We start from the raw sequence: 27,914 nt of genomic DNA, 5'->3' as shown, positions 1-27,914 counted from the left end.
ATTAGAGTCTGACTCTATATGCCCTCTGCCATTAGAGTCTGACTCTATATGCCCTCTGCCATTAGAGTCTGACTCTATATGCCCTCTGCCATTAGAGTCTGACTCTATATGCCCTCTGCCATTAGAGTCTGACTCTATATGCCCTCTGCCATTAGAGTCTGACTCTATATGTTCCCTGCCATTAGAGTCTGACTCTATATGCCCCCTGCCATTAGAGTCTGACTCTATATGCCCTCTGCCATTAGAGTCTGACTCTATATGCTCTCTGCCATTAGAGTCTGACTCTATATGTCCCCTGCCATTAGAGTCTGACTCCATATGCCCTCTGCTATTAGAGTCTGACTCTATATGCTCTCTGCCATTAGAGTCTGACTCTATATGCCCTCTGCCATTAGAGTCTGACTCTATATGCCCTCTGCCATAGAGTCTGACTCTATATGCCCTCTGCCATTAGAGTCTGACTCTATATGCCCTCTGCCATTAGAGTCTGACTCTATATGCCCTCTGCTATTAGAGTCTGACTCTATATGTCCCCTGCCATTAGAGTCTGACTCTATATGTCCCCTGCCATTAGAGTCTGACTCTATATGTCCCCTGCCATTAGTCTGACTCTATATGTCCCCTGCCATTAGAGTCTGACTCTATATGCCCTCTGCTATTAGAGTCTGACTCTATATGCTCTCTGCCATTAGAGTCTGACTCTATATGCCCTCTGCCATTAGAGTCTGACTCTATATGCCCTCTGCCATTAGAGTCTGACTCTATATGCCCTCTGCCATTAGAGTCTGACTCTATATGCCCTCTGCCATTAGAGTCTGACTCTCTATGCCCTCTGCCATTAGAGTCTGACTATATGCCCTCTGCCATTAGAGTCTGACTCTATATGCTCTCTGCCATTAAGAGTCTGACTCAATATGCCTCCTGCCATTAGAGTCTGACTCTGTATGTCCCCTGCCATTTAGAGTCTATAAAGCTAAGCACACTATGGATGCAAAACCATTGGTCACTCTACAACCAGATATATATTTTAAACTGCATGTAAATACATAACTGCTCTGTCCTTTAGAATGTGCTTCTTTTTCGGACATATGACCCCCTGTTCAGATATATATATTCATACAGGGTTGGCCAAAAGACAGTAAATCAAAATTCCATAAATACTTAATATTCAATTTTATTTATTCATTACAATTACGAATGCTTAATAATTGAATGTTGTGAGTCATAATCACCGTTTTTTTTTCAGCATTTGTCTCTTTATTAGCAAAGTCTCATATAAAATAATTTTTTGTTTTAATCTTGGAATTAAATGGTTTTGATTTACTGTCAGGTGACTTTTGGTCAACCCTGTATATATATCATCATCATCATCATCGTTTAACGTTCACTTTCCATGCTAGCATGGGTTGGACGATTTGACTGTGGTCTGGCGAACCAGACCCCAATCTTGATCTAGCAGAGTTTCTACAGCTGGATGCCCTTCCTAACACCAACCACTCCAAGAGTGTAGTGGGTGCTTTTACGTTCCGCCAGCATGTGGGCCAGTTTGGTGATACTGGCAATGGTCATGCTCAAATGGTGCTTTTTATGTGCCACCTGCACAGGAGCCAGTCCAGCAGCACTGGCAATGACCTCGCTCGAAAGTTTTTTTCATGTGCCACCAGCACAAGTGCTAGTAAGGCAACGCAGGTAACGATTACACCCGAATGATGTGTTTAACGTGCTATCGGCATGAAGACCAGCTTGTTGTTCTGACAACGATCTCACTCGTATTGTACTCTTAGCGCTCCACTAGCAACGGATGTCAGTCACCGAGTTTGATTTCGATTTCAAGTGCCTCAACAGGTCTTCGCAATTGAGTTTGATTCCAACTTCGATTTCACTTGCTTCAACTGGTCTTTGCAAGCAGAGTTTAGTGTCCAATGAAGGAAAGGCACGCATGTGAAATGATTATTGAAAATGCCTGGATTTGAAAAAGCATTCATCCTACAATGACTTGGCACAAGGTCTTATTAAGAAAGATGAAGAAACAGTAACTAAGAACTAATTACAAACCTGTTTCTTAATGTGTCTCCTTCTTCAGGAAGATTTCGGACTTCATCACGCATTGGTGGTAAAACCTTAACAAAGGGAAATACAAAACATATGAAATACATGTTTTATCTAAAAAGTGAGAAAGGGTTTCTTAAAAATATCAATTGTTGGGAGACTAATTCATATGGGAATAGATTTGTTGAGAAGATGCAGATGAGAAATATTGATTTCAAATTTTGGCTGATACCAGTGTAATTAGAAATGGAGGCAAATCATCATCATCATCATCGTTTAATGTCCATCTTCCATGCATGCCTGGGTAGGATGGTTCACAGGAGCTGACCAGGTAGAAAATCTACCTTATGCTACTCTGTCAGTTTTGGCAGGGTTTTTACAGCTAGATGCCCTTTCTAACACCAACCACTCAGTAGAACGGACTCAGTGCTTTTTATGTGGCGCTAGCACAGGTGAGGTTAGTGGTAGCATGATTCTTACAGCTTGATGCCCTTCCAAATGCCAACCACTTTACAGTGTGGACTAGATGCGTTTTACATGATACCAGCATTGACAGGCTCACCAAGTAACTTTCAGGACATGGAATTATGAAAGGGGCAGGGGAAGAAATTGGTGTCTTGTTATAATGGAAAGGGCCTTGGAGGAGATGATCCAGTATCAGATGAAGAAAGGTTAGAATGTGACAGAGAAATAGGGAGGCAGAAATAGATGTCTTGCTATAGAGGAGGTACATGGTTACCCAGTGAGAGGGCGACCAAGAAAACAATGTGTGTATATGTTGCATGTGTGTACACATGAGTGTAATGAAAAGTATATGTTGTGTGGACATCCCCAGATGATGAAGTAGACTAGCCCAATACGTAGATATAGAGAGAGAAGTCTAGACGTCATCAGACTACAGAGAGTCGAGTTGAGTAGAAGTCATCTGAACGTGCGACATAACAGTGTATAATGTCTTTTTTTTAAATATTATGAATTTCTTTCATTTAATATGCATAAAAATCTTAAACTAAAAACAAAAAAAAATAGTTAAGGAAGGGCATAAAAAAAGTTGTTACCTTAAGACGACAGAATTTTCTGATTGATCTGTTATTACGACTGGCTTCACACAAACAGTGTAGTATAGGGGTCAAGTTGTCAGACATACTGCATGGGGGCTGAAAGCAATAAACAAAAAGATTCAAAATTCAACCTGTCTTATCTTTCACCAATAAGCAACAAAAGATATATATATACGAGCCCACAACTTTCGAGACCTTTTGGTCCATAGCTCCTTCCCTGACCCTACCTCCCAACCCGGCTCATTCCCCTGCTCCCGCCCACGTTGCCGCACTTGCCCTTACCTCTCCAACACCACCCGCCTCACTAGCACCCACCATCGACCCTATCCCATCATCCACTCCTTCACCTGCACCTCCAGCAATATTATCTATTGCATCTCTTGCTCTCTCTGCAATTCCTTGTACATCGGACAAACGGGACGCCGCTTGGCTGACCGGTTCGCGGAACACCTTCGTGACATCCACCTTGCGAACGACACACCGTCTCACGCCATTCCGCTCCACTGGTCACTCCTTGCAACACCTATCTGTGTTCGGTTTGTCCTTACACAGAGGCCATCCGGATTCCCGTTTGTGCCGTGAACAGGAATTAATCTTCTCTCTTCGCTCTTATACGCCATTTGGTCTCAACTCTCCCCCCCTCCTCATCTAACCTCACCCCCCTCCTCACCTATCCTTTCTCCCCCCGACCCCTACTTCTTCAGTCCTTCATCCTTTCACCCCTACTCCCCTTCCCTTCTTCCCTCTTTCTCCCTCCCTCTTCCCCTTCCCTCTGCTCCCTCACTCCTCTCTCCCCTTCTCTCCCCCCTCTCCCTCTTTCCTCCTTCATCCCCCTCATCCCCTCCTTCTCCCCCCATCCTCTCCTCTCCCCCTTCTCCTCCCCCTCTTCTTCCTCTCCCCTCTCCCCTCCCCCTCTTCTCTCCCTCCCCCTCTTCCCCTCCCCCTCTTCTCCTCACTACACCACATGACTTTACACATCACATCACATATGATGTGCCATACTAATACACACACCAACTAATACATACTAATACGTACTAATACATACTAGTACATACTAATACTTACACCAACCCTATACATACACACGTCCAAACCCCGCATACGCACTTATACTCTCTCACACACACACACACACACCTATACATACCAATACGTACTAATACATACTAATACATACACCAACCCCATACATACGCACGTCCAAACCAATCTTACGCACTAATACTCTCTCATACACACACACACACACACCCTTATACATACTAATACATACACCAACCCTATACATACACACATCCAGATCCCTCCCACGCACTTTTAGCTGGTCCCTCAACCCTTTTATCAACCCTATTATCTCCCCTTATTTCGCTCTCGCGTCTCATGTTTGATCTTTGACCTCTGGCCGAAATCAGATCGCCATGTTGATTCGTTAGCTACTGCACGCATTTTTTTTCTCTCCTTCTTTCTGTGTTTTTCTCTCTCTCTGTATCTTTCTGTTGAAGAGCGTAGGCTCGAAACGTTAAAGACTTGTTTTATTTATATTTCCTGAGCGCCATACTAATACAATTGTTCGTTTGTTTTCCACCTGCCTTCGTCTTTTGTTTATTTTCATAAAGCTTCCCGTTATATATATATATATATATATATATATATATAGGAGGAGGAGACCTCCTTTGGCCATGAATGACAATGGGATTGCACCTAGAAAGTTACCCTCCGAGACACAAGTCAAGGTTGTTTAGGGAAGACCAGCAATCACCCATGCATACTGGCCTCCCCTCTCCACGCTAGAGATGTTATCCAAGGGAAAGGCAAAGGCCGGTACAGCTTGGCACCAGTGATGTTGCAGCTCATTTATTAACGTGCAAGTGGCTGAGCACTCCACAGACACGTGTACCATTAACGTAGTTCTCGGGGAGATTCAGCGTGGCACAGAGTGTGACAAGGCTGGCCCTTTGAAATATATACACGCACACACACACTCATATATATATACAGAGAGAGAGAGAGAGAGAGATAAAGAAACTGACAGACAGGTGTGGTTCTGTAGTAAGAAGTTTGTTTCATAACCACATGGCTTTCAGTTTAGTCCCACTGGGAAACATCTTGGGTAAGTGTCCTCTACTACATACAGCCTTGGGCTGACCAAAGCCTTGTGAGTGGATTTGATTGACAGAAAACCTTAAGGATTGTGTAAAGTCCTTATTGAAGGCACGTGAGATATGGAAGGTTGATTAAGAAAGCAGTGCTTGTCATCACCACAAATGTATGATAGAGGTGAAGGAAGGAATGGGTACTTTTGAAGAAAGACACATTCTGGGATAGCTGAGATTAAGTGAGCAGTTCAAAAACACAACGTCAGTTTAGTGACCGGAGGAAGTTTCATCTGTAATATCTGCGGACATGTATGTCCATCAAGAGCTGGACTCAATAGTCACACGTAGAGCCACAAGTGTAAAGTGAACCTTTATCAGATACACAATTGTTCTCAATGGTCAGTGATGGTCTTTCTTGGCCATGTGTGGACAGCCATCATACATAACTTAGAAAGGTTTTGGCCAGTATTGTTCCAGGCCATGTCTAACTTAATAGCACCACCTGGCGATATATAATAAAAAAAACACTTAAAAATCACCCAGTACACTCTGTAAAGTGGTTGGCATTAGGAACGGCACCCAACCAAAGAAACCAAGCCAAAACAAACTATGGAATCTGGTGCAGCTCTCCATCCATGCCAGCGAGTGTGAAACTGTCCAACCCATGCCAGCATGGAAAACAGACATTAACAGATGCTAGTGATGATGATGCTTATGTGTGTGTGTGTGTATATTTGGTCAGTCTGAGGCTATAGGGAAGATATTTATCAAAGGTAAAACACAACAACATTGATTGGAAGGTAAACTTCTCAATCACACAACAGCCACACCTGTCTCTTATATTGTGTATAAAAAGGGTTAATTGATATTCATTACCTTAGAATGGAGTTTGGTTTCTGTGTTGTGAGGAGCAGGCTCTACAATATTCTGGATGTCTTTGTCTTGTTCCCGTGAAACTTTCCTTAATCGCTGATGCAGGAAATTAAGCAGAACTACAATACTTTCCATATTTTTACCTTCAGTCTCATTGTCTTTAGTTACAGAGTCAGCACCGCTATCGGTCAATGGTGTGAGGAGTTGCTCGTAACTGGTGGCAGGTACGTTGGTTAACAAGTTCACAGTGTGGCTATAAAATAAAAAAACACAAAATATTTAACCCTTTCGTTACTGTATTTATTTTGAGATGCTCTGTGTTTCTTTCAATTACTTTAAATACAACTTAGTTAGGAACATAAATTATGACTAAGGTTTGGTGGAAGATTTTAATTCAAAACTTATGAAAACAAGAGATTTGCACTATAGTGCCAGAGCCAGTTTGAGCTGGGTTGGTATCAAAAGGGTTAAGAATTATTTCTCTATTAAATATTTTAACCCTTTTGTTACCATATTTCTGTTGAGATGCTCAGTGTTTCTTTGAATTGATTTTAAATATAACAAAGTATTTAGTGAAATAACTTAGTTATCATTAAGCTAGTGTTAGGAACATAAATTGTGACTAAGGTTTGGTGGAAGATTTTAATTCAAAACTTATGAAAACAAGAGATTTGTACTACAGAGCCAGAGGCGGTTTCAGCCAGGCTGGTATTGAAAGGGTTAAGAATTGTTTCTCTTTTATATATTTTAACCATTTTGTTACCATATTTCTGTTGAGATGCTCTGTGTTTCTTTCAATTAATTTTAAATGTGTGTGTGTGTGAGCATGGGTGTGAGTGTGTTTGTGTCTCCTTACTTAACACTGTATGGTGGTTGTAAACAAGCAATACCATTCTACAAGCAGTGTCACTTGTTTCCAATCTTCTGTGTAAACATGTCCAACCATGGAGAAATATCACCTAGCTTAGAAACAGGTGAGGATTAGTGACAGGAAAGGCATCCAGTCACAGAAAATCTGCCTCAATGAATTCTGTCTAACCCATGCAAGAATGGTAAAGTGAACATTAAAACAATGATGATGAAACTGTTTAAAAAAAAACAAAACAATCTGAAGAATTCCAAAGAACTATTTACCTGACCAGTTCTTCTTTGCGGTCATTTGATTCTGTTTTACATAACAATAACTCTCTCAACACACTAATCAGACGCATCAGGTGTCCGTCTTCTTCCTGTCAAAGTGAAACAACAACCAAATTACAATCCAATGTACATCATATTTCTTCTTCTTCTTCATCATCATCATGATCATCACCATCACCACCATCATCATTTAATGTCCTCTTTCCATGGTGTGAATTGGACATTAGAAGAAAAAGCTGACATCAACTCAGAGCACAGATGCTGGGAACAAAAACTGTGAGGTATTCTAACCAATTCTCTCATGGTTCTTCCAACTCACCACTGCCAGCATAACTGTCTCTATAAGATCAATAGCTTGTAACCCAATTGTGGCACTATGCTGTTCTTGGCCAAGATACCTCACTTTGAAGTGGCCCAATCGATTAAGCTCTCAGTATGAGCTGTGTGCAAAATAACTTACAACCCTAACCTGCAGAATCCATGAAGATCTCGTGGTCCCATGTTCCTCATTAGTTGCAGCCAGTTGTTTTTAACTTGGAGGACATTAGACTCTGCTCTCTCTCATTTATTTTTCTCTTGTTGTCTCTGAAGGAAGACTCTGCCCAAAACGTTGGCTTTTCCACTCACAACAGCAAGTTTAATGAACTCTTTTTGTCAATTTTACTAAATTCAAACCTTCTTAAAGTGATTTGGAGAGGCTAACAGTGAAGATGATAATGACAAAGCTGATAATGAAAGATAACGATGAGGATAATGAAAATTATGAAAGATATTGGTGATATTAGGATGGTAACATTGATCTCCACTCTTGTTCATCACTCACTACATGCAGCTCTACCCCCATCTCTAACCATCTCTTGCTGTCCTCACACCATCTTATTAACCCTTTCGTTACTGTATTTATTTTGAGATGCTCTGTATTTCTTTCGATTACTTTAAATATAACAAAGAATTTAGTAAAATAACTTAATTATCATTAAGCTGGTGTTAGGAACATAAATTGTGACTAAGGTTTTAGTGGAAGATTTTAATTCAAAACTTACAAAAGCGAGACATTTGTACTACAGAGCAAGAGCCAGTTTCAGCCGGGTTGGTATCGAAAGGGTTAAACTATCCTCTCCCTACCACATTCCCTATCTGTATCCTCTCTTATGCTCACCTTCGTGTATGTACCTTGAGAGTTTGTTCTGGCACCCTGTCACCACCAACTTTATTTTCTTCCCTGCTACTCTCATCCAACCTTATACAATGCAGGAAAGCCATGTATCTCCTCTGTAGCAAGCCACCTGGGCTTTCTTCCTTTCAACACCAGGCATAATCTCCACCTCAAATATGCACCCCCAATTTAGTTGGGTGGGGAGTTATTTGGTGAACCTATTTGTGCTGGTGGCATGAAAAAAGAACCCAACATTGTAAAGTGGTCGGTGTTATGAAGAGCATTCAGCCATAGAAAACAAACCAAAGCGAACACTGGAGTTTAGTGCAGTCATGTGACTCATTGGATCCTGTCAAGCCATCCAACCCAATCCAGCAGAGAAAACGGACATTAAATGGTGATGATGATGATGATGATGATGACGATGGTGGTGGTGGTGGTGATGATGATGACATCAAAGCTAATTTTGGTGTCATGATGAGAAAAGTAATAACAGTGATAACAATATCCCTAGATTAAAAAGAGAATTTGTTAATAAGCTAATGTTTAAGAAAACAATACATTGCGAAAGAAATTATATCTCCTCTCAACCATTTTTTTCTTAAATTTCTTTTTACTGTTTGGTCAAAGAGAGACGGGCAGTGGCCATAGTCTTTTACTACCTCATGGCCTCCAAAACTGGTGGGAGGGAGGAAAATGTCTTCAAACTGGAGATATGGTCTAATTGAGAATCAAATTATTAACATATTGGATCCTCTTCTTTCTACTGGGTTGGAATCTTTGGGTCATCATCAAAATGTATCTTCATTGTGTCTTTTATGTAAATATTTCCTTGACCAACCTGTGCTGGTGGCATGTAAAAAGCACCATCTGAACGTGGCCGATGCCAGCGCCACCTTGACTGGCTTCCGTGCTGGTGGCATGTAAAAAGCACCAACTGATCATGACCGTTGCCAGTCTCCCCTGGCACCTGTGCCAGTGGCACATAAAAAGCACCCACTATACTCACGGAGTGGTTGGTGTTAGGAAGGGCATCCAGTTGTAGAAATACTGCCAGATCAGACTGGAGCCTGGTGCAGCCTTCTGGCTTCCCAGACCCCGGTCGAACCGTCCAACCCATGACAGCATGGAAAACAGACGTTAAACGATGATGATGATGATGATGATTTCCTTGACCGTTGTCCTGATGACCTTTCTGGTTTACCCCTCTCTGTCAAGTGTTTTAAACTTGTCCCTCGCTTCCCTGCCCAGCTGCATCATTTCTCTGTTCAGCTTCCTGTTAGTCACAAGTTCTTCTCTTCTAATTGCTTCTTTCCTTGAACTGGTGCTTTCTGGAACCTACTACCATAGTCTTCTTTTCCTCTGGCCTATTATATTCAGTCCTTTAACCTTTCTGTCAATCTACATTCTTTTGAATTTATAGGACCCTTCTTTTCCTCCTTTGTAGTCCCTTATGCTACAAATGGCCTCGAGCCTTGTTTGGGACAAAATCACAAAAAAAAAATATGCTTGCAACAAAGTGAACTCTGCTAAAGGAAACCAAAAACCAGGGGCTAGCATTTGACCAGGAAATGACTTAAGTCCACCACTCAAGAACTTGCAATGTAAAGGTCTAAAACATAATCCACATGGTATCCAGTCCCACACTATAACTAAGTGCTAATCCACCACTTTGGGACGAGTAATTTATTTTATCAACCCCAAAAGCAAATCTTAAATACTTTAAGTAGATTTGAACTCAAAGTGAAGAGAGTTGGACCAAATACCACAAGGCATTTTGTCACCTGTACTAAAAACTCTACCAAATTTGCTACATTTGTAAATCAGTGAAGAAGTAGCTATCTTACCTCATCTAATGATTTCATCTTGAGAGACATGGTAAGATTGAAAAGAATCTTCAGTACTTCACAGCAAAGATCAACTTCTTGGTCTGTGAGACCAGTCTTGCGTTCCTCAGCATCGTGAAGCAGAAGGTCAATGATTTCCATCAGGTAACTAAAACCATGAAGTTCAAAGTGGATTCTCTGTCTGTTGAAAAAAAAAAAAAAAAAAGGACAAGAATCAGATCAGAAGCAAAACCAAGTTAAAAAAAAAAAAATAGTCCATTGGAGAAAATGGAGAAGTTAATGAATTTATAGCAAATCTTATGATAGAAGAAGTAAGTTTCCAGCAGAATTCCTTGCTGGTATAATGGTTTCGGTGGTGAGCTGGCAGAAACGTTAGCACGCCGGGCGAAATACTTAGCGGTATTTCGTCTGCCGCTACGTTCTGAGTTCAAATTCTGCCAAGGTCGACTTTGCCTTTCATCCTTTCGGGGTCGATTAAATAAGTACCAGTTACGCACTGGGGTCGATATAATCGACTTAATCCATTTGGTCTGTCCTTGTTTGTCCTCTCTGTGTGTAGCCCCTTATGGGTAGTAAAGAAACAGGTATAATGGTTTCTACAACTGGAAGCCCTACAACTTTATAGTGTGTCCTGGGTGTTTTTCCTGCGCCACCAGCACAACAGAGATCACCGAGGAACTTGCAAGACAGGAAAGAACCGGAAAAGAAGGCTCCTTGATTAAGTGGTGGGGTGTTATACCAGGTGATGATAAAGGGAGAAGGCCAGGTGTCTTGCTATAGAGGAGAAACAAATCTTCCCTGCATCTTATAAGGGTGGGTGGGAGTAGCTGCAAAGAAGATAAAGATGGTAGTGATGAGGGGCTGGAGAAAACCTTCAAGACACAAGATGAGCTTAAGAGAGGATACAGACATTGGTTCAGTGGGTTAGTTTCATAAAAGAAAAATAATATTTGGTTAATATCTGGCTTGTGTTCATTATTCTCCTTCAAGTTTATATTAGGAAAGTCTCAAAACAATCTCACCACACTGGGATTGATATAATTGACTTAACCCCTCCCTGTAATTGCTGGCCTTGCACCAAAATTTTAAACCACCACCATTGCCGCTGCCACCATTATCATCATCATTGCTATTATTTTAAGTAATCATTTATTAATAAAATGGAAGTTGCAATGTTGAAAGTTAAATTAAAGATAGAATAGTTGTATACTGTCAATTTAGCGTGACAGTAGGGGATTACACCACCGCTGTTTAGCCCTAGGAAGCATCGACGCTTCCTGTCGGCTTCGACACATTTTTTTTCCTGTGTCCTTATATATTTACGAAGGGGAGAGGACACATGAACAAAATGTGTCGAAGCCGACAGGAAGCGCCGATGCTTCCTAGGGCTAAACAGCGTCAGTGTAATCCCCTACTGTCACGTTAAGTTGACAGTATACAACCATTCTATTGCCCCACCACTGTACATATCTCTATGAGATATTTAGAAATTTAATATTTCAAATTAAAGATAAATTTCAGAGAAACACTGAAGACGATATTTACCTGGTCTCGGGGACTAATGCGCTCAACAAGAACAGCAGCCTCATATCGAAATACTGAAAAATAGATTAGAAAAAAACCCAGTTGTTTTAACATCCAAGCAGTCAAGGGTGGCACAAAAGAAAGAGGAAATACTGACTTAGGAATTGGTCAACAGCAATGAGTTTCAACATTATAATATCATTATCTTTTACTTGTTTCAGTCATGAGACCGTGGTCAGGCTTGAAGAATTTTCAATCAAATGAATCAACTTATTCTATTGGTCACTTTTGTCAAACAGCTAAGTTACAGGGACGTAAACACACCAACACCGGTTATCAAATGGTGCTGAGGGACAGACACACACACACACACACAAGCACATGATGGGCTTCTTTCAGTTTCCTTCAACCAAATTCTCTCACAAGGCTTTGGTCGGCCTAAAGCTATAAGCAGAAGACACTTGTCCAAGGTACCACACAAAGGAACTGAACCCAGAACCATGTGGTTTGGAAGCAAGCTTCTTACCACACAGTCACTCCTGCATGATTAAGAAGTTTGCTTTTGAACCATGTGGTTTGGGGTTCAATCCCACTGCCTGGACACTATCAGCTGTGTCCTTTACTCTAGCCCCAAGCTGATCAAAGGTTTGCTCGTGCATTTGGTAAAAGGAAACTGAAAGAAGCATGTTGTGTGTATGTATGTATGTTTATATATATATATATATATATATATATATATGTGTGTGTGTATGTGTGTGTGTGTATGTATGTATGTCATCATCACCATCATTTAACATCTATTGTCCAAGCTGGCATGGGTTGGACAGTTTGACCAGAGCTGGCAAGTTTGGGGGTGGGGCTGCACCAGACTCCAGTCTGATTTGATATGGTTTCTACAGCTAGATGCCCTTCCTAATGCCAACCACTCCGAGAGTGCAGTGGGTGCTTTTATGTGCTCTTACGTGCCACCGGCACGAGGGCTAGTCAGGTAGTACTGGCAACGGCCATGCTCAAATAGTGTTTTTTATGTGCCACCTGCACAGGAGCCAGTCCAGCGGCACTGGCAACGACCTCGCTCAAATGTTTTTTCATGTGCCAGTAAGGTGACGCTGGTAATGATAATGGTAAATGATTGTCAGTCATACAAGCAGTGTTATTCACATCCAGTATTCTATGAGAACATTTCAGGTCCTGAAGAAATATTACTGTGCTTGACGAAGGTAAAGGTTAGCAACAAGCAGGGCATCCAGGTAGAGAAAATCTGCCTCAGCAAATTCTGTCTGACCCATGCAAGCATGGGAATGTCGCTGTTAAAGCAATGAAGTCGATGACTGATGGAGAGATGAAAAGCAAAGTTGACTGTGCTGGGATTTGGAATCAGCATGTAAGGAGCTGGAACAAATGAGAAGAGCATGGCCAATGTAAACGGGATGATGAGGTTAGTGCTCAAAATATAGGGGCTCAGGGATGTTATGGAACATTGGAACAAGTGCGAAGTTGCTGTGCTGCTAACCCATGGGGATCTATATCAGTATGGGGCAAACACATATTAAAGTAACGATGATGATCAAGTACTCAGAAAATGAGTATGACAGGATTAATTAAGGGTGAATTAATTAAATAGAACTTACTTTAATGTCATGCTTCAAATTGGCATCTTTGTAAGTTTTCATTCGCTGTATCACTCCTTCAATGCAACCATTCACGCTGAAGAAGAAGAAGAAGATAAAACAACATTTTATTGTCTGACAGATGTAATAACATTTAACTGGGTGCCGGCATGGCTGTGTGGTTAAGAAGCTCACTCTGCAACCACATGGATTTTGGGTTCAATCTCACTGCATGGTTCCTTGGGCAAGTGTCTTCTACAACAGCCCTTGGCTAACCAATCCCTTGTAAGTGAATTTGGTAGATGCAAACTGCATGGACACTGTCATGTGTGTTTATATATATATAGATATATATGTAATTCTTTTCAGAATGGTGAAACCCAAAGCAGATAAAGCTATAAATAACAGCATTCTAAAAAAAGAATTATTACACATTCTCTTGAAGTATACATATATATCATCATCATCATCATCATCATTTAGCGTCCGTTCTCCATGCTAGCATGGGTTGGACGGTTCAACTGGGGTCTGTGAAGCTGGAAGGCTTCATCAGGCCCAGTCAGATCTGGCAGTGTTTCTACGGCTGGATGCCCTTCCTAACGCCAACCACTCCGTGAGTGTAGTGGGTGCTTTTTACGTGCCACCCACACAGGTGCCAGACAGAGCTGGCAAACGGCCACGAACGGATGGCGCTTTTACGTGTCACCGGCACGGGGCCAGGCGAGGCTGGCAACGGACACGAACGGATGGTGCTTTTACGTGCCACCAACACGGGGGCCAGATAGAGCTGGCAAACGGCCACGAAACGGATGGTACTTTTACGTGTCACCGGCACGGGAGCCAGGCGAGGCTGGCAACGGGCACGAACGGATGGTGCTTTTACATGCCACCGACACGGGGGCCAGACAGGGCTGGCAAACGGCCACGAACGGATGGTGCTTATAGTGAATACTTGATAAGTGTAAGCACCTGTATATGCCAGATAGTGGCAGAGGTGAGAGAATATATCAAATATAAATTAAAAACAGAACACAAAGGATATCGTGGTACACGTGTTTCAAGCTTTATAAATAATGATGTAATAACAGATTGTTTATAAAGCTTGAAACTGCGATATCCTTTGTGTTCTGTTTTAAATTTATATTTGATATATATATATATATATATATATATATATATTATATATATATATATATATATACATACATACATACATACATACACACATACACATGTGTGTGTGTGCATCTGTGAAATAAAATCAGTGCATGTGTTTATTATTGACATAATGACCCTCCCAATACATAACAAAACCTGTTTACAACAAGAATCTTACAATTCAAAGACAAAAAAAAACGAGAAAAGGTTTTTAAAAATATAAGACTTACCTACAAATATGTTGAGCTTTTTTACTGTTATATATGATGTTACAAAGACACTTCTGGGCTTCAATTATAACTGAAGAAGAACAAAATAAGATCACTCAATGTTCCACCATCATCTTCATCAACATCATTTAACATCTACATTCCATGCTGGCATGGGTCAGACAATTCAACAGCAACTGACAAGTAAGACGGCTGCATTGAGCTTCAATGTCTACATATGGTTTCTATAGCTGGATGCCCTTCCTAATGCCAACCCCTTTCCAGAGTGTACTGGGGGATTTTTTTTTTACTGGCACCAGCATTAGTGAGTTACCAAGTAATCACAAAACAAGGTCCCTACAACTGAATGGGATAAAGTAGTGAAACATGTATTCTCCTGTTCAGCATATATATTTATACTAGCAGTATCGCCCGGCATTGCTCGAGTTTGTTTTGACCCTTTAGAATTAGAATTTTTGAAAAGTAAAAGTTTTCCATTATGTAGCTTGTTATTCTCTTTAAGTGAACATTTTTCTGGCTGAAATACACCGAAAAATGGTGACACAGCAGTAAAAAAATCGTAAAAATAGGGATTTTCATAGAAAAAAAAGCATCTTTTTGATGTAAATAATTTTTGGTGTTAAGCCCTCTTCTATCATACTCTCAATTTCGGCCAACTTGTACCACAGGGTCTCGGAGGAGATAGTGTTAGTTGAAGGCTACCAAACCTGCCATACATGGACAACTTAAGCTTTATATAGAGAGAGATATATAATTATGTCATAAATTTATGACAATCACAATTTGAGTTTTTCTTTTATTTAAGCAGTTTCTGCTCTACATTTTCAGTTTTTCCTCTAATGTTTCTGCATCTAAATTTCCAGGCTATTGGCTGTTGGTGTGGCATTGGTACAGATGTAGTTATAGGCATGACTATGGAGTAAGAGGTTTGCTTTAACTGTGAGGTTTTTAGGTTCAGTCCCACTGCAAGGCACCTTGGGCAAGAATCTTCTATCATAGCCCAGGCCAACAAAAGCCTTGCAAGTAAATTTGTTAAACAGAAACTGTGTGGAAGCCCATCATGTGTATGTGTGTGTGGCTGTCTTTGCAGTTGTGTCACCCACCTAAAGCTTTACAACCAATGTTGGTTTGTTTACATCCCTGTAACTAGTGGTTCAGACACTGATAGAATATGTACCAGACTTTTAAAAAATAGGTAGTGGGGTCAATTTGTTCAACTGAACCCTTCAAGATGGTACCCCAGCATGGCCACAGTCCAATGACTGATACAAATAAAAAGTAAAAGGCACGCACGCGCACACAGACACACATACACACATACACTGATATGCAAAACGAGAGATTACCTTCCGTGTCCTCATCCTTCAAAGTGGTTATTTTGTCACTCTCCTCAGCGGTTTGGTGAAACCAGGCATGAGTCATCAACAGAGTCAATGTAGAGTCAAGAGCCAAAACATCTGCCAAGACCGTATCACGGCTAAAGATGCGAATGGTTTTTAGACACTCAGAGTTGCAGCGAGCCGATCGTTTTTCTCCAAGTTTTTGACAAAGAGCTGCAATAATTTCCTGGTTAAAGAAACAAAATAATATATAATTAATCATCATCATCTTCATTATCATCATCGTTTAACGTCCATTTTCCATGCTAGCATAGGTTGGACGGTTCGACCAGGGTCTGGGAAGCCAGAAGGCTGCGCCAGGCTCAGTCTGATCTGGCAGAGTTTCTACAGCTGGATGCCCTTCCTAATGCCAACCACTCTGTGAGTGTAGTGGGTGCTTTTTGCATGCCACCGGCACAGGTGCCAGGGGAGACTGGCAACGGCCACAATCAATTGGTGCTTTTTACGTGCCACTGGCACAGAAGCCAGTCAAGGCAGCACTGGCATCGGCCACATACGGATGGTGCTTTTAACGTGCCACCAGCACAGGTATCACAACTACAATTTCCATTTGATTTTTTTCATGTTGATGAACTTGACTCAATAGGTCTCCTCAAGCACAGCAGGTCACCCTACGATCCAAGGTACTTTGGATGGGCTGGGGCTGCTATGTGAAGCTGGTGCAGGAAACAGCCATGAACTCACGTTATTTGTCGGGTCTTCGCAGTCACAGCATATCTCCAGACATCCAATATAGAAAATAATTTCCAGTTTTTTTTTTTACTTTTTGATTATGAACTATGAAATAAGGTGGGAAAATTTTCCTAATAATGTTTATACCAAGTTATATCCTTTGCAAGTGTCAAATGTGTTTGGTATTTTACAAAACAAGAAAGTAAATTTCAAACGCAGAACAGCTGTGAAAACATCAGAAAGATTGGGTATTTTTACCCTAATAAGACAGAAAAATACCCTATCTTTCTGCTGTTTTCACAGCTATAATGGGTTTGAAATTTACTTTCTTGTCATCATTATTGTTTAACGTCCGTTTTCCATGCTGGCATGGGTTAGACGGTTTGACTGGGGACTGGCAAGCCAGGAGGCTGCACCAGGCTCCAATCTGATCTGGCAGAGTTTCTACAGCTGGATGCCCTTCCTAACGTCAACCACTCCGAGAGTGTAGTGGGTGCTTTTTACATGCCACTGGCACAGGAGCCAGTCAGGCAGCACTGGCATCAGCCACATTCGGATGGTGCTTTTTATGTGCTACTGGCACGGGAAACTTGATTTTTTTTAAACATTTAGCATCCATATACATAATGTAAACAATACCTGTATTATTTACGCTATGTAATAAGTAAAACCTACATAATTTCAATATGTAATAAACAGATTTATAAACAGACATTAAATACCTGGGTCTGAGAATCTTTTGTAGAAGGAAAGTTCACTGTCATGGCATTCTGAAAGAACAGAAAAGAAGACAATAGCAAAATGGAAACAATATTTGAATTGATTAGAATGATTTCTAGACACCAACTGGATGATATGACATTGGTATGTCTCAAGAAATATGACAAATACATAAACATAATATTTGATGACAAAGAATACTCTCTCTTTACTCTTTTACTTGTTTCAGTCATGTGACTGTGGCCATGCTAGAGCACCGCCTTTAGTTGAGCAAATCACCCCCAGGACTTATTCTTTGGAAGCCTAGTACTTATTCTATCAGTCTCTTTTGCCGAACCACTAAGTTACGGGGATGTAAACACACCAGCATCGGTTGTCAAGCGATGTTGGGGGACAAACACAAACACACAAACATACACACACACACACACACATATATATATATATAATATATATATATATATATATATACATACATACATACATACATATGATGGGCTTCTTTTCAGTTTCCGTCTACCAAATCCACTCACAAGGCTTTGGTCGGCCCAAGGCTATAGTAGAAGACACTTGCCCAAGGTGCCATGCAGTGGGACTGAACCCGGAACTATGTGGTTCATAAGCAAGCTACTTACCACACAGACACTCCTACACCTATACTCTGAATAGCTTTATTGCAAGCAATGAATCTGTAATGGTTTCAAGAATCAAAGAGGTACATTTTATAGAATTATACATGCTGCCTTCTGTTGATCAGTGAGAGTTAGTAATAAGCACCAATTTTATGCCTTCATTAACAATCAGTCTCTCAAAAATTCTTCTTAATTCTTTCACAAACTACAAATTATTATGTACAAAAAAGCTAACATTTTTCTCTTTAAATTACAAGCACCAGCATGGCTACACGGTTAGGGAGGGGCTTTGCAACAACATCGTCTTGGGTTCAGTTCTAGTACATGGCACCTTGGACAAGTATCTTCTGCTATAGTTCAGGACTGACCAAAGCCTTTGTGAGTGGGATTTGGTCAACAGAAGATGAGTGGAAGTTCATCATCTCTCTCTCTCTCTCCTCTCTCTCTCTCTCTCTCTCTATATATATATATATATATATATATACATATCTTTTATCTGTGTTGGTCATTTGACAGTGTCCATGCTGAGGCACCACATTGAATTTTTAGTCAAATGAATCCACCCCAGGTACTTATTCTATCATACTCTTTTGCTGAACTGCTAAGTCACAGGGACATAAACACACCAACACCGGTTGTTGAGTGATGATGGGAGGGACAAACACAAACACATAAATATATCTCCATATGTATACAAAAGGCTTCTTTCAGTTTCTGTCTATCAAATCCACTCACAAGGCTTTGGTTGGCCTAAGGCTATAATAGAAGACACCTGCCCAAGGTGCCATGCAGTGGGACTGAACCATGTGGTTGGTAAGTAAGCTTCTTACCACACAGCCACTCTTGTGCCTAGCCTCATCTGGCACCTGTGTTGGTGGCACATAAAAACACCATCCGAGCGTGGCCGTCTGCCAGCCTCGTCTGGCACCTGTGTCGGTGGCACATAAAAACACCATCCGAGCGTGGCTGTTCGCCAGCCTCGTCTGGCACCTGTGTCAGTGGCACATAAAATCACCCACTACACTCTCGGAGTGGTTGGCGTTAGGAAGGGCATCCAGCTGTAGAAACACTGCCAGATCTGACTGGCCTGGTGCAGCCTTCGGGCTCCCCAGACCCCAGTTGAACTGTCCAACCCATGCTAGCATGGAAAGCGGACGTTAAACGATGATGATGATGATGATCATGATCACCATCATCATCATCATTTAACGTCCACTTTTCCATGCTGGTATGGGTTGGATATAAATGTCTGTGTGTGTGTGTGTTATTTGACAATCAGTGTTGATTTGTTTACATCTCCTGAACTTAGCAGTTTGGCAAAAGAGACCAACAGAGTGAGTACCAGGATATGATAAAAAAAAGTATTAGGGTTGATTTGCTCACTAAACCTTTCACAGTGGTGCCCCAGCATGGCCACTGTTCAATGACTAAAATAAAAGAAGATAAAAAGAAGTATAAACATTCCCAGTAAGAATCATATCAGCAATAATTAAACTTTAATCATAAATCAATCACATGACCACCATGATTGACATCTAAACTACAGTGGAAGAGGCTAGCCACTTGATTTGGCTAAAAAGAGATGATGAGCAATGGCTAGAAGAATATTGTGCTCTATTTGATAACCAGTTGATTGAGCAAGTGGCGCCTCATATCAACGAGGGGGGCCGGTACACATTGATGCCATTGAGGTAGGCCCCAAAATGGCGTGCATTCTCTCCCGATGACCCCATACACTTGCTGGATTCCGTTATGCGGAGCTCTTGACTGGTAGCACTTGCATGTGCAAGTTGTTTGCAAAACATATATATTACAGTGAGTTATGCAAATACTCTGTAATTTTGGCAGACTGAATAATGAAAATGTTACTCCAAAGATGTCCTAAAAAAGCCATTCTACCTTAAAAGGGCCGTTCTTGTAGTTGGCAAACTCTATCCTAATCAAACTGAGTAGGAAGGTGCTACAGGGACCGAGGGTAGGAAACCTTTTTGAAAAAAAAATATCAAAGAGCAATTGGGATTACGTTTGCTAGCCTCTGCCTCATCATCATCATCATCATCATCATCATCAGTTAATGTTTGTTTTTTGTGCTGGCATGGGTTGGATGCTTTCACAGGAGCTGGCAAGCTAGAGAGATCCACCAGGCTCCAATTGTCTGCTGTAGCATGGTCTCAATGGTTGGATGCTCTTCCTAATACCAGCCATTTTACAGAGTGTACCAGATACATTTTATGTAGCACCAGCATGGGTGATTTATATGTGGCATCAGCACCAGTGATTTTTAAATGACACCAGCACAGGTACTCTTTAAGTGGCACCCATATGAGTGCCTTTTATATGGCACCAAAAAACCTGGGCTTAATGCTGATTTCACCAGGTTGCCACCAGAGAATAATGCACAAAGTGCTGGAGAGTGAGTGAATATGAGAAGAGATAGGAGACAGAAAGTGAGGTTGACTGAGGCAGTGGTGCCTTCTTAGTAAAAACCCCAGTGAACAGGACAGAGAAAGGGTAAACAAAAGCAGTAATAGTAGATTTCACCAGGTTTCCACCAGAGAAATTATTGCAGCAGGTTGCCTCCCAGATCAGAGACATGCTGTCTCAGAGCATGAAGCTTGTTGCCATCCAATCTTTTGCTATTTTATAAGTTACTTGGTGACCATGCCAGTGCTGGTACCATGTAAAAAGCATCCAGTACACACTGTAAAGTGGTTGGCATTTGGAAGGGCATCCAGCTGTGAAAAATCATGCCAAAACTGACCTCACCTATGCTGGTGCCACATAAAAAAGCACTCAGTTCACTCTTGGAGTGGTGGGTGTTAGGAAGGGCATCCAGCCATAAAATCCATGCCAATACAGAAACAGGAGTCTGGTGCAGCTCCTGGCCTTACCAGCTCCTGTCAAACCGTCCAACACATGCCAGCATGGAAGGCAGATGTTGAACGATGATGATGTAGTCTAATCCTGCTGGTTTCTTTTGTCACATAAACCTAGCTGTGTCCAAGCCACATTTATAATGAAATATGTGTAGAACATGGGTTTTCTATTCCAGGAAAAGCCCTGGTCAAAGGTTAAAGTTCTTCCTTTTAAGGAACAATATATATTTCTTTATTGCCCACAAGGGGCTAAACACAGAGGGGACAAACAAGGACAGACAAACGGATTAAGTTGATTACATCGACCCCAGTATGAAACTGGTACTTTATTTAATTGACCCCAAAAGGATGAAAAGCAAAGTCGACCTTGGTGGAATTTGAACTCAGAACGTAATGGCAGACGAAATACTGCTAAGCATTTCGCCCAGCATGCTAACGTTTCTGCCAGCTCGCCGCCTTTCTTTTAAGGAACAATATTAATATATACAGTGAAACAAACCTGTAGTAAGTGGAGGAGCATGGCTTAGTGGTTAGGAGTGTTGCACTCATGATTGCAAGATTGTGGTTTCTATTCCTGGACCAAGTAATGCATTGTGTCCTTGAGCAAGACACTTCATTTCATGTTGCTCAAGTCCACTCAGCTGGTAAAAATGAGTAATCCAGCAATAGACACTGTTGACCTGTCCAGAGAAACTGGGAAACCAAGCCTGATATTCCTTATGGAGTAATCTAACCAAACCACTAGTAAGTACATATATGAATGCCCATGGAAACACACACACACATGAATGAACTCCCAGCACCATCCCTTGCCACTATATTTACACTGAACGTCCCTTTTCCATGAACACCCTCTCATGTTTCACCCTGACACCCTCCTTTTTATTGTAACTCACTATATCCACCCGGTGTACCTCTGCCACCATGCCTTTTCTTTCAATAAAAACAAAAAACATTCGAGCGAGGTTGTTGCCTGTGCCGCTGGACTCACTCCTGTGCAGGTGGCACATAAAAAACAGCATTTGAGCGTGGCCGTTGCCAGTACCGCCTGACTGGCCCTCGTGCTGGTGGCACATAAAAGCACCCACTACACTCTTGGAGTGGTTGGCGTTAGGAAGGGCATCCAGCTGTAGAAACTCTGCCAGATCAGATTGGAGTCTGGTGCAGCCATCTGGTTCGCCAGTCCTCAGTCAAATCATCCAACCCATGCTAACATGGAAAGCGGACGTTAAACGATGATGATGATGATGATCTCCCTATTTATCATCTATCTCCAGTTTTATTATACTGTCATTCTCCAGCCCCCTTTTATGTAGAACCTCTTCTTTGATCCTCCCTTATTTTCCTTACATTGTTCCAAACGGAGATTCCCCATTGTCCCTGCTAACATCCATGTTCATCATTCACTCACTGCAATTGCTCCCATCCTCATCTCTACAGTGTGTCCCTCTCCTTTCGAATTCTCAGTCATCTTTGATTCTCTATCTCTACTCTCTCCTTATCCACAGTCTTGTACCTTGAGGGCATGCTCTGATGCCTCATTTCCAGCATCCTTTCACCTTTTCCTGTTCAAGTGGCAGGAAAAGGGACAAGAAGCTGAACCATGTATCACCTCAGCAGCAAGACATCTATTTCTGTCCCCCTTCCATGCTTTAACGTACCAACACCTGGCACAATGCCACTTCCCTCAATTCTGCACCGCAACTCCATCAAGGAGTCTTGTCTTGTAAGTACTTGGTGATCTCACTAGTTCTGGTGCCATGAGAAAAGCACCCAGTACACTCTGTAAAGTGGTCAGCTTTAGGAATGGCATCCAATCATGGCAACCTGGTCACAGCATACACAGGAGCCCAATGCACTATTTTTCCAGAGAGGAAGATTAACAATTTTTATTATAACACAATTATTTATTGGATTGAGTGTAACCTTGCTAACTCTGTCTACTTCATTCTTAGTAGGATTAACCCTTTCGATACCAACCCGACTGAAACTGCCTCTGGCTTTGAGTACAAATGTCTTGTTTTCAAAAGGTTTTAATTAAAATCTTCCACCAAACCTTAGTCACAATTTATGTTCCTAACACTAGCTTAATGATAACTAAGTTATTTTACTAAATCCTTTGTTATATTTAAAATTATTTGAAAGAAACTCGGAGCATCTCAACAGAAATATGGTTACAAAACAATTAAAGTATATAATAAAGAAACAATTCTTAACCCCCTTTCATTACCAACCCAGCCGAAACCGCCTCTGGCTCTGTAGTACAAATGTCTTGTTTTGCTAAGTTTTAAATTAAAATCTTCCATCAAACCTTAGTCACAACTTATGTTCCTAACACTAGCTTAATGATAACTAAGTTATTTTACTAAATTCTTTGTTATATTTAAAAGTAATTGAAATAAACAGAGAGCATCTCAACAGAAATACGGTAATGAAAGGGTTAATAATCCTACATTTACAGCAAACTGAAGCAAACTTATGGTCTTTTAAAGTAAGGAAGCAGCAAAACCTTTAATTCTATCATCTACCGTAATGATTGTAGCAAACTGTCGTCATCTCTCTCTCTCTCTGTGAATACTTTTCTATATTTCATATTTGAGGTTAGGGGTTGTAGAATAAGATAATTTGACAGTATACCTGTTTAAGTTTTTATAATATCTATGTTTTCTTAATGCCGCTCTGTTTTCTTAATGATAATTTGTTATCAAATTCTGTGACAGGTTCTCTTCTTCTTCTTCCTCTCTATTATCACTATTAACATTTCTCTCTTTCTCTTTCTATCTTTCTTTACTGCCACCAGTATCATCTATCCTCCACTCTCCCTCTTTCACAATCTCCATCTATCTTCCTCTCTACTATTACTGCTTTTGTCTACCCTTTCTCTCTCCTGCTCACTGGGGCTTTTACTAAGAAGGCCCCACTGCCTCACTCAACCTCACTTTCTGTCTCCTATCTCCTCTCATATTCACTGACTCTCCAGCACTTTGTGCATTACTCTCTTCTTAATCTGCACTCTCTATTTACTGTTAGTAATATTGTCTACTCTTTCTTTCTCTCCCTCCCCCAATTTATTATCTTCTGCTGAAGGAAAGACAAAGGTTGCGGGGAGGAGAAACACTATTGCCTCTATCCTCCTTCATTTCTTGTCTTCTTCAATCTGCTTTTCTCTTTTCAATCTCACTTTTTTCTGTTTTTAATTGAATGAAAGACCAAACATTATTATCATTATTATTATTATTATTATTGAGTGAGAGAGCAGTTCATGCCATCAAAATGACACTGGGGTAAAATATACAAAGTCCAGTATACCCATCATGACTACCCGTCTGATAAGGGTACACTAGGCACATGCATCACAACCATAAGTGCACAACATGGTGGAGCCCAGTTAGAATTTTCTTCTGGTCGAGTAATCCATCCCACTCAAAAGGTCCCTGAATAAGGGTTATTTAAGGATGTTGAACGAAACACCCATGTTTCCAGAGCTGAATTATTCAAACTCCAAAGAATTCCTCTCAACGTATGGCTATGATGTTCCCCCACTACTTCTGCTCATGATCAGAGATGCACATATCGTCAGCCACTAAGGGACATGCTCAACTGGTTAAGGTCAAACAACTGACAAGCAAATCTGCAGTATTGAGCAGAATATTTGCTGCAGCCCAACTTTTATACCAAGACAACTTTTATACCAAGACAAAACAATGTACATGATAACACTTCCAATCAGTTAAGATCAGGAGCCATGAGAGCCACTGTCTGGTACTGCATCAGGGCATTTATTATTATTATCATTATTATTATTATTTTCCTCTTAGTGTTATTCCTTGCACATCTTGTCTCAATCAAAAGATTTTCTACATATCTTGATTTTATTTTGTCCTGTAATTTTCTATTATCATCATGTGATGCAACTTTCCCAATTAACATTTTATTGCTACTAATATAAATACACATATACACACCTGTAGGCACACAGATAATTACATACTACACACACACACATATATGTGCATACAAGCATGTATATGTATCCAAGATCCATGCATACAAACCAACTTGCATTAACTTGCATTCTAATGCAAGCACATGTACACATATTTTCAAAGGTTACTCAATCTATTATTGCAAAATATTGGTTTTTATCGATTTTAAAGAGAACCTGTTTCTATCAGCTGCAAACACAAAATTTTCTTTACACAAGAAGCACTTTCCAGTAGAACATAGATATTATAAAAACTTAAACAGGTATACTGTCAAATTATCTTATTCTACAACCCCTAACCTCATGTAAAACATCTCTGAGTGGAGTTAAATTAATATGTAATAATAATAATAATAATAGTACTAATCATGTTGAAGGTAGCTATAATGCAAATTGTAATGTTATTAACAGGGATTTTATTAATTTTAATGTAATTTTATTAATTTAGATGGGAATTACTTAAAAAGGCCAAATCTAACAATGGTAATAAGAAGCCTTGTGATTTATGTGCAACGGAAATAATGAAAATATTTTTTGCCAAGGATTCAATTAAAAATAGGTTACATTACAGTCCAAATGGCTATGCTCTTGCATTAAAGATGTATGTGCCTATGTACTAGTATAAAAACACTTGTGTACTCGTATGAAAGTGCTTCTGTTTACACAGATACTTCACATGCAAATATTGCGTAGGTAGGATTATTTAATATACTGTAGGATTAATACGATTCTATATTTCTGAGATGAGAAATATATATTATATACACTGGTGTCCTTATCTCGATTGTTGCTTTCACTGTGCTTTGGCTGTTGTATGCTCCAGCCTTTTTCAAGTGTCTTGTGATTCTCCTTAGTGCTTTGCCTGGGTTTGAACCCAGAACCTCAAGGTGACTGCACTACATTAACCAATGCCTTTATCCACTACGCTATGCCCATAGGCAGTGATAGAGAGAATTTTTAGGGTTTATAAGGCTTATAAATTCTAATTACATCAACCCTCGGATGAAAGGCATAGCTGGCCCTGGTGGAATTTGAACTCAGAACATAAAGATAATGAAATGCCACCAAGCATTTTGCCTAGCACAGTAACAACCCTGCCAGCTCACTGCTTTATTCCAATTCAAAATAAACCACACACAGAAGGCAGAAATCTGGCAGAATCCTTAGAGTGTCAGGCAAAGTGTTTAGTGGTATCTCTTCCAACTCATTACTCTTCGAGTTCAATTATTGCTCTTTACTCTCTCTCTTTTACTCTTTTACTTGTTTCAGTCATTTGACTGCGGCTATGCTGGAGCACCGCCTTTAGTTGAGCAAATCGACCCCGGGACTTATTCTTTGTAAGCCCAGTACTTATTCTATCGGTCTCTTTTGCCGAACCACTAAATGATGGGGACGTAAACACACCAGCATCAGTTGTCAAGCAATGCTGGGTGGACAAACACAGACACACAAACACACACACACATACATATATATATATATATACATATATACGACAGACTTCTTTCAGTTTCCGTCTACCAAATCCACTCACAAGGCATTGGTCGGCCCGGAGCTATAGCAGAAGACACTTGCCCAAGATGCCACGCAGTGGGACTGAACTGGGAACCATGTGGTTGGTTAGTAAGCTACTTACCACACAGCCACTCCTGCGCCTGGTCAACTTTACCTTTACTCCTTTTGAGGTTGATAGACTAGAATGCAAGTTCAAGTACTGGGGTCGATGCAATCAACTGTTCTACTAATATTAAAATTGCTGCCTTTGTGCCAAAATTCGAAACAATATTAACCATAATAATTCCATCCTTGTTCTCAGCAGAAGTGAGCATAAGTTTAAGAGCACTACCTTTTCATTTATAAACATTAAATGTGTAGTGATGCCATTCTGGAAGTCTTCAGCGCGCATGCGCAGAGTTGGATTTCTTCCGGGAGGCCACCAGAAGTTCCCTCATGCGCATGCACAAAAAACTACCAGCAGCAAAAACTTCTCGTGCATCGATCTCTCTTGAAGCTGACAGCGAACAGAATAGATGCGTTCTCACATCTCTCCTCAAGCTGCCACCATGTGGCGAAGCTACACTATGCTGGAACGAGACAGCATTTGGTTCACACCATTTAACTACAGCGACTAGCTCCAAGGCTACCAAATTGCCTTGAAGAAATATATATATATATATTATTGCAATTTTTATGGTGTTTAAAGATATTTGAAGTCTTGGCTTTTCCTTTGACAAATAATTTAATGTAAGGGATGAGACTTGCACCCCTCAAGTGCTACAGACCTTTCATCCTTTGTGACAAATGACAACAACTTGAATTGACTGAGGAAATCAGAGTGGGTGGTTGATAAAAGTTTGAGACAATTGTTGAACACACAGACTGTGTGGCTGTGTGGTAAGAAGCTTGCTTCCCAACCACATGGTTTGAAGTTCAGTCCCACTGTGTGGCACCTTGGGCAAGTATCTTCTACTATAGACTCAGGCCAACCGAAGCCTTGCGAGTGGATTTGGTAGACGGAAACTGAAAGAAGCCCAGCATATAAATGTGTGTGTATGTCTGTCTTTGTGTCCCCACACCTGCTTGACATCGGGTGTTGGTGTGTTTATGTCCCCGTAACCTAGTGTTTCGGCAAAAGAAACTGATAGAATGAGTACCAGGCTTTAAAGCAAAAATAAGTCTTGGTTACGATTTGTTCGACTAAAATCATTCAAGGTGGGGCCCCGGCCACACTCAAATGACTGAAATATGTAACAACAAAAGATTAAAAAAAAAAGAAAAGAAATAAAGCTTGGATGTTGTTTTCATCGATCGACTAAAAAACTACGAGAGATACGAAGTGTCAGAGTTTTGTTTCCCTGGATTTAGAAGATCGGATTAAGAAT

The 27,914-nt window shown here is 40.7% G+C and overlaps 1 protein-coding gene across 1 annotated transcript in view; it reads right to left on the bottom strand.

Annotated features, from left to right (window-relative positions):
- LOC115214071 (synembryn-A-like) overlaps positions 1-27,914 on the bottom strand; it is a 41,623-nt gene that overhangs the window by 10,052 nt on the left and 3,657 nt on the right. Inside the window, exons 2-11 of the mRNA XM_029783117.2 lie at positions 17,542-17,589; positions 16,094-16,313; positions 14,748-14,817; positions 13,381-13,456; positions 11,771-11,823; positions 10,226-10,406; positions 7,217-7,311; positions 6,086-6,335; positions 3,108-3,206; positions 2,056-2,120 (exon numbers count right to left, since the gene is read on the bottom strand). Of these exons, the coding sequence (XP_029638977.1) occupies positions 2,056-2,120; positions 3,108-3,206; positions 6,086-6,335; positions 7,217-7,311; positions 10,226-10,406; positions 11,771-11,823; positions 13,381-13,456; positions 14,748-14,817; positions 16,094-16,313; positions 17,542-17,589 (1,157 nt within the window). The remainder of the gene's footprint in view (positions 1-2,055; positions 2,121-3,107; positions 3,207-6,085; positions 6,336-7,216; positions 7,312-10,225; positions 10,407-11,770; positions 11,824-13,380; positions 13,457-14,747; positions 14,818-16,093; positions 16,314-17,541; positions 17,590-27,914) is intronic.

Source organism: Octopus sinensis, linkage group LG7 (genome assembly GCF_006345805.1).
Source record: "Octopus sinensis linkage group LG7, ASM634580v1, whole genome shotgun sequence".
In the NCBI taxonomy this organism is placed as follows: Eukaryota; Metazoa; Mollusca; class Cephalopoda; order Octopoda; family Octopodidae; genus Octopus; species Octopus sinensis.
Note: the sequence above shows the minus strand (reverse complement) of the source record. Positions and strands in the feature narration are given on the sequence as shown.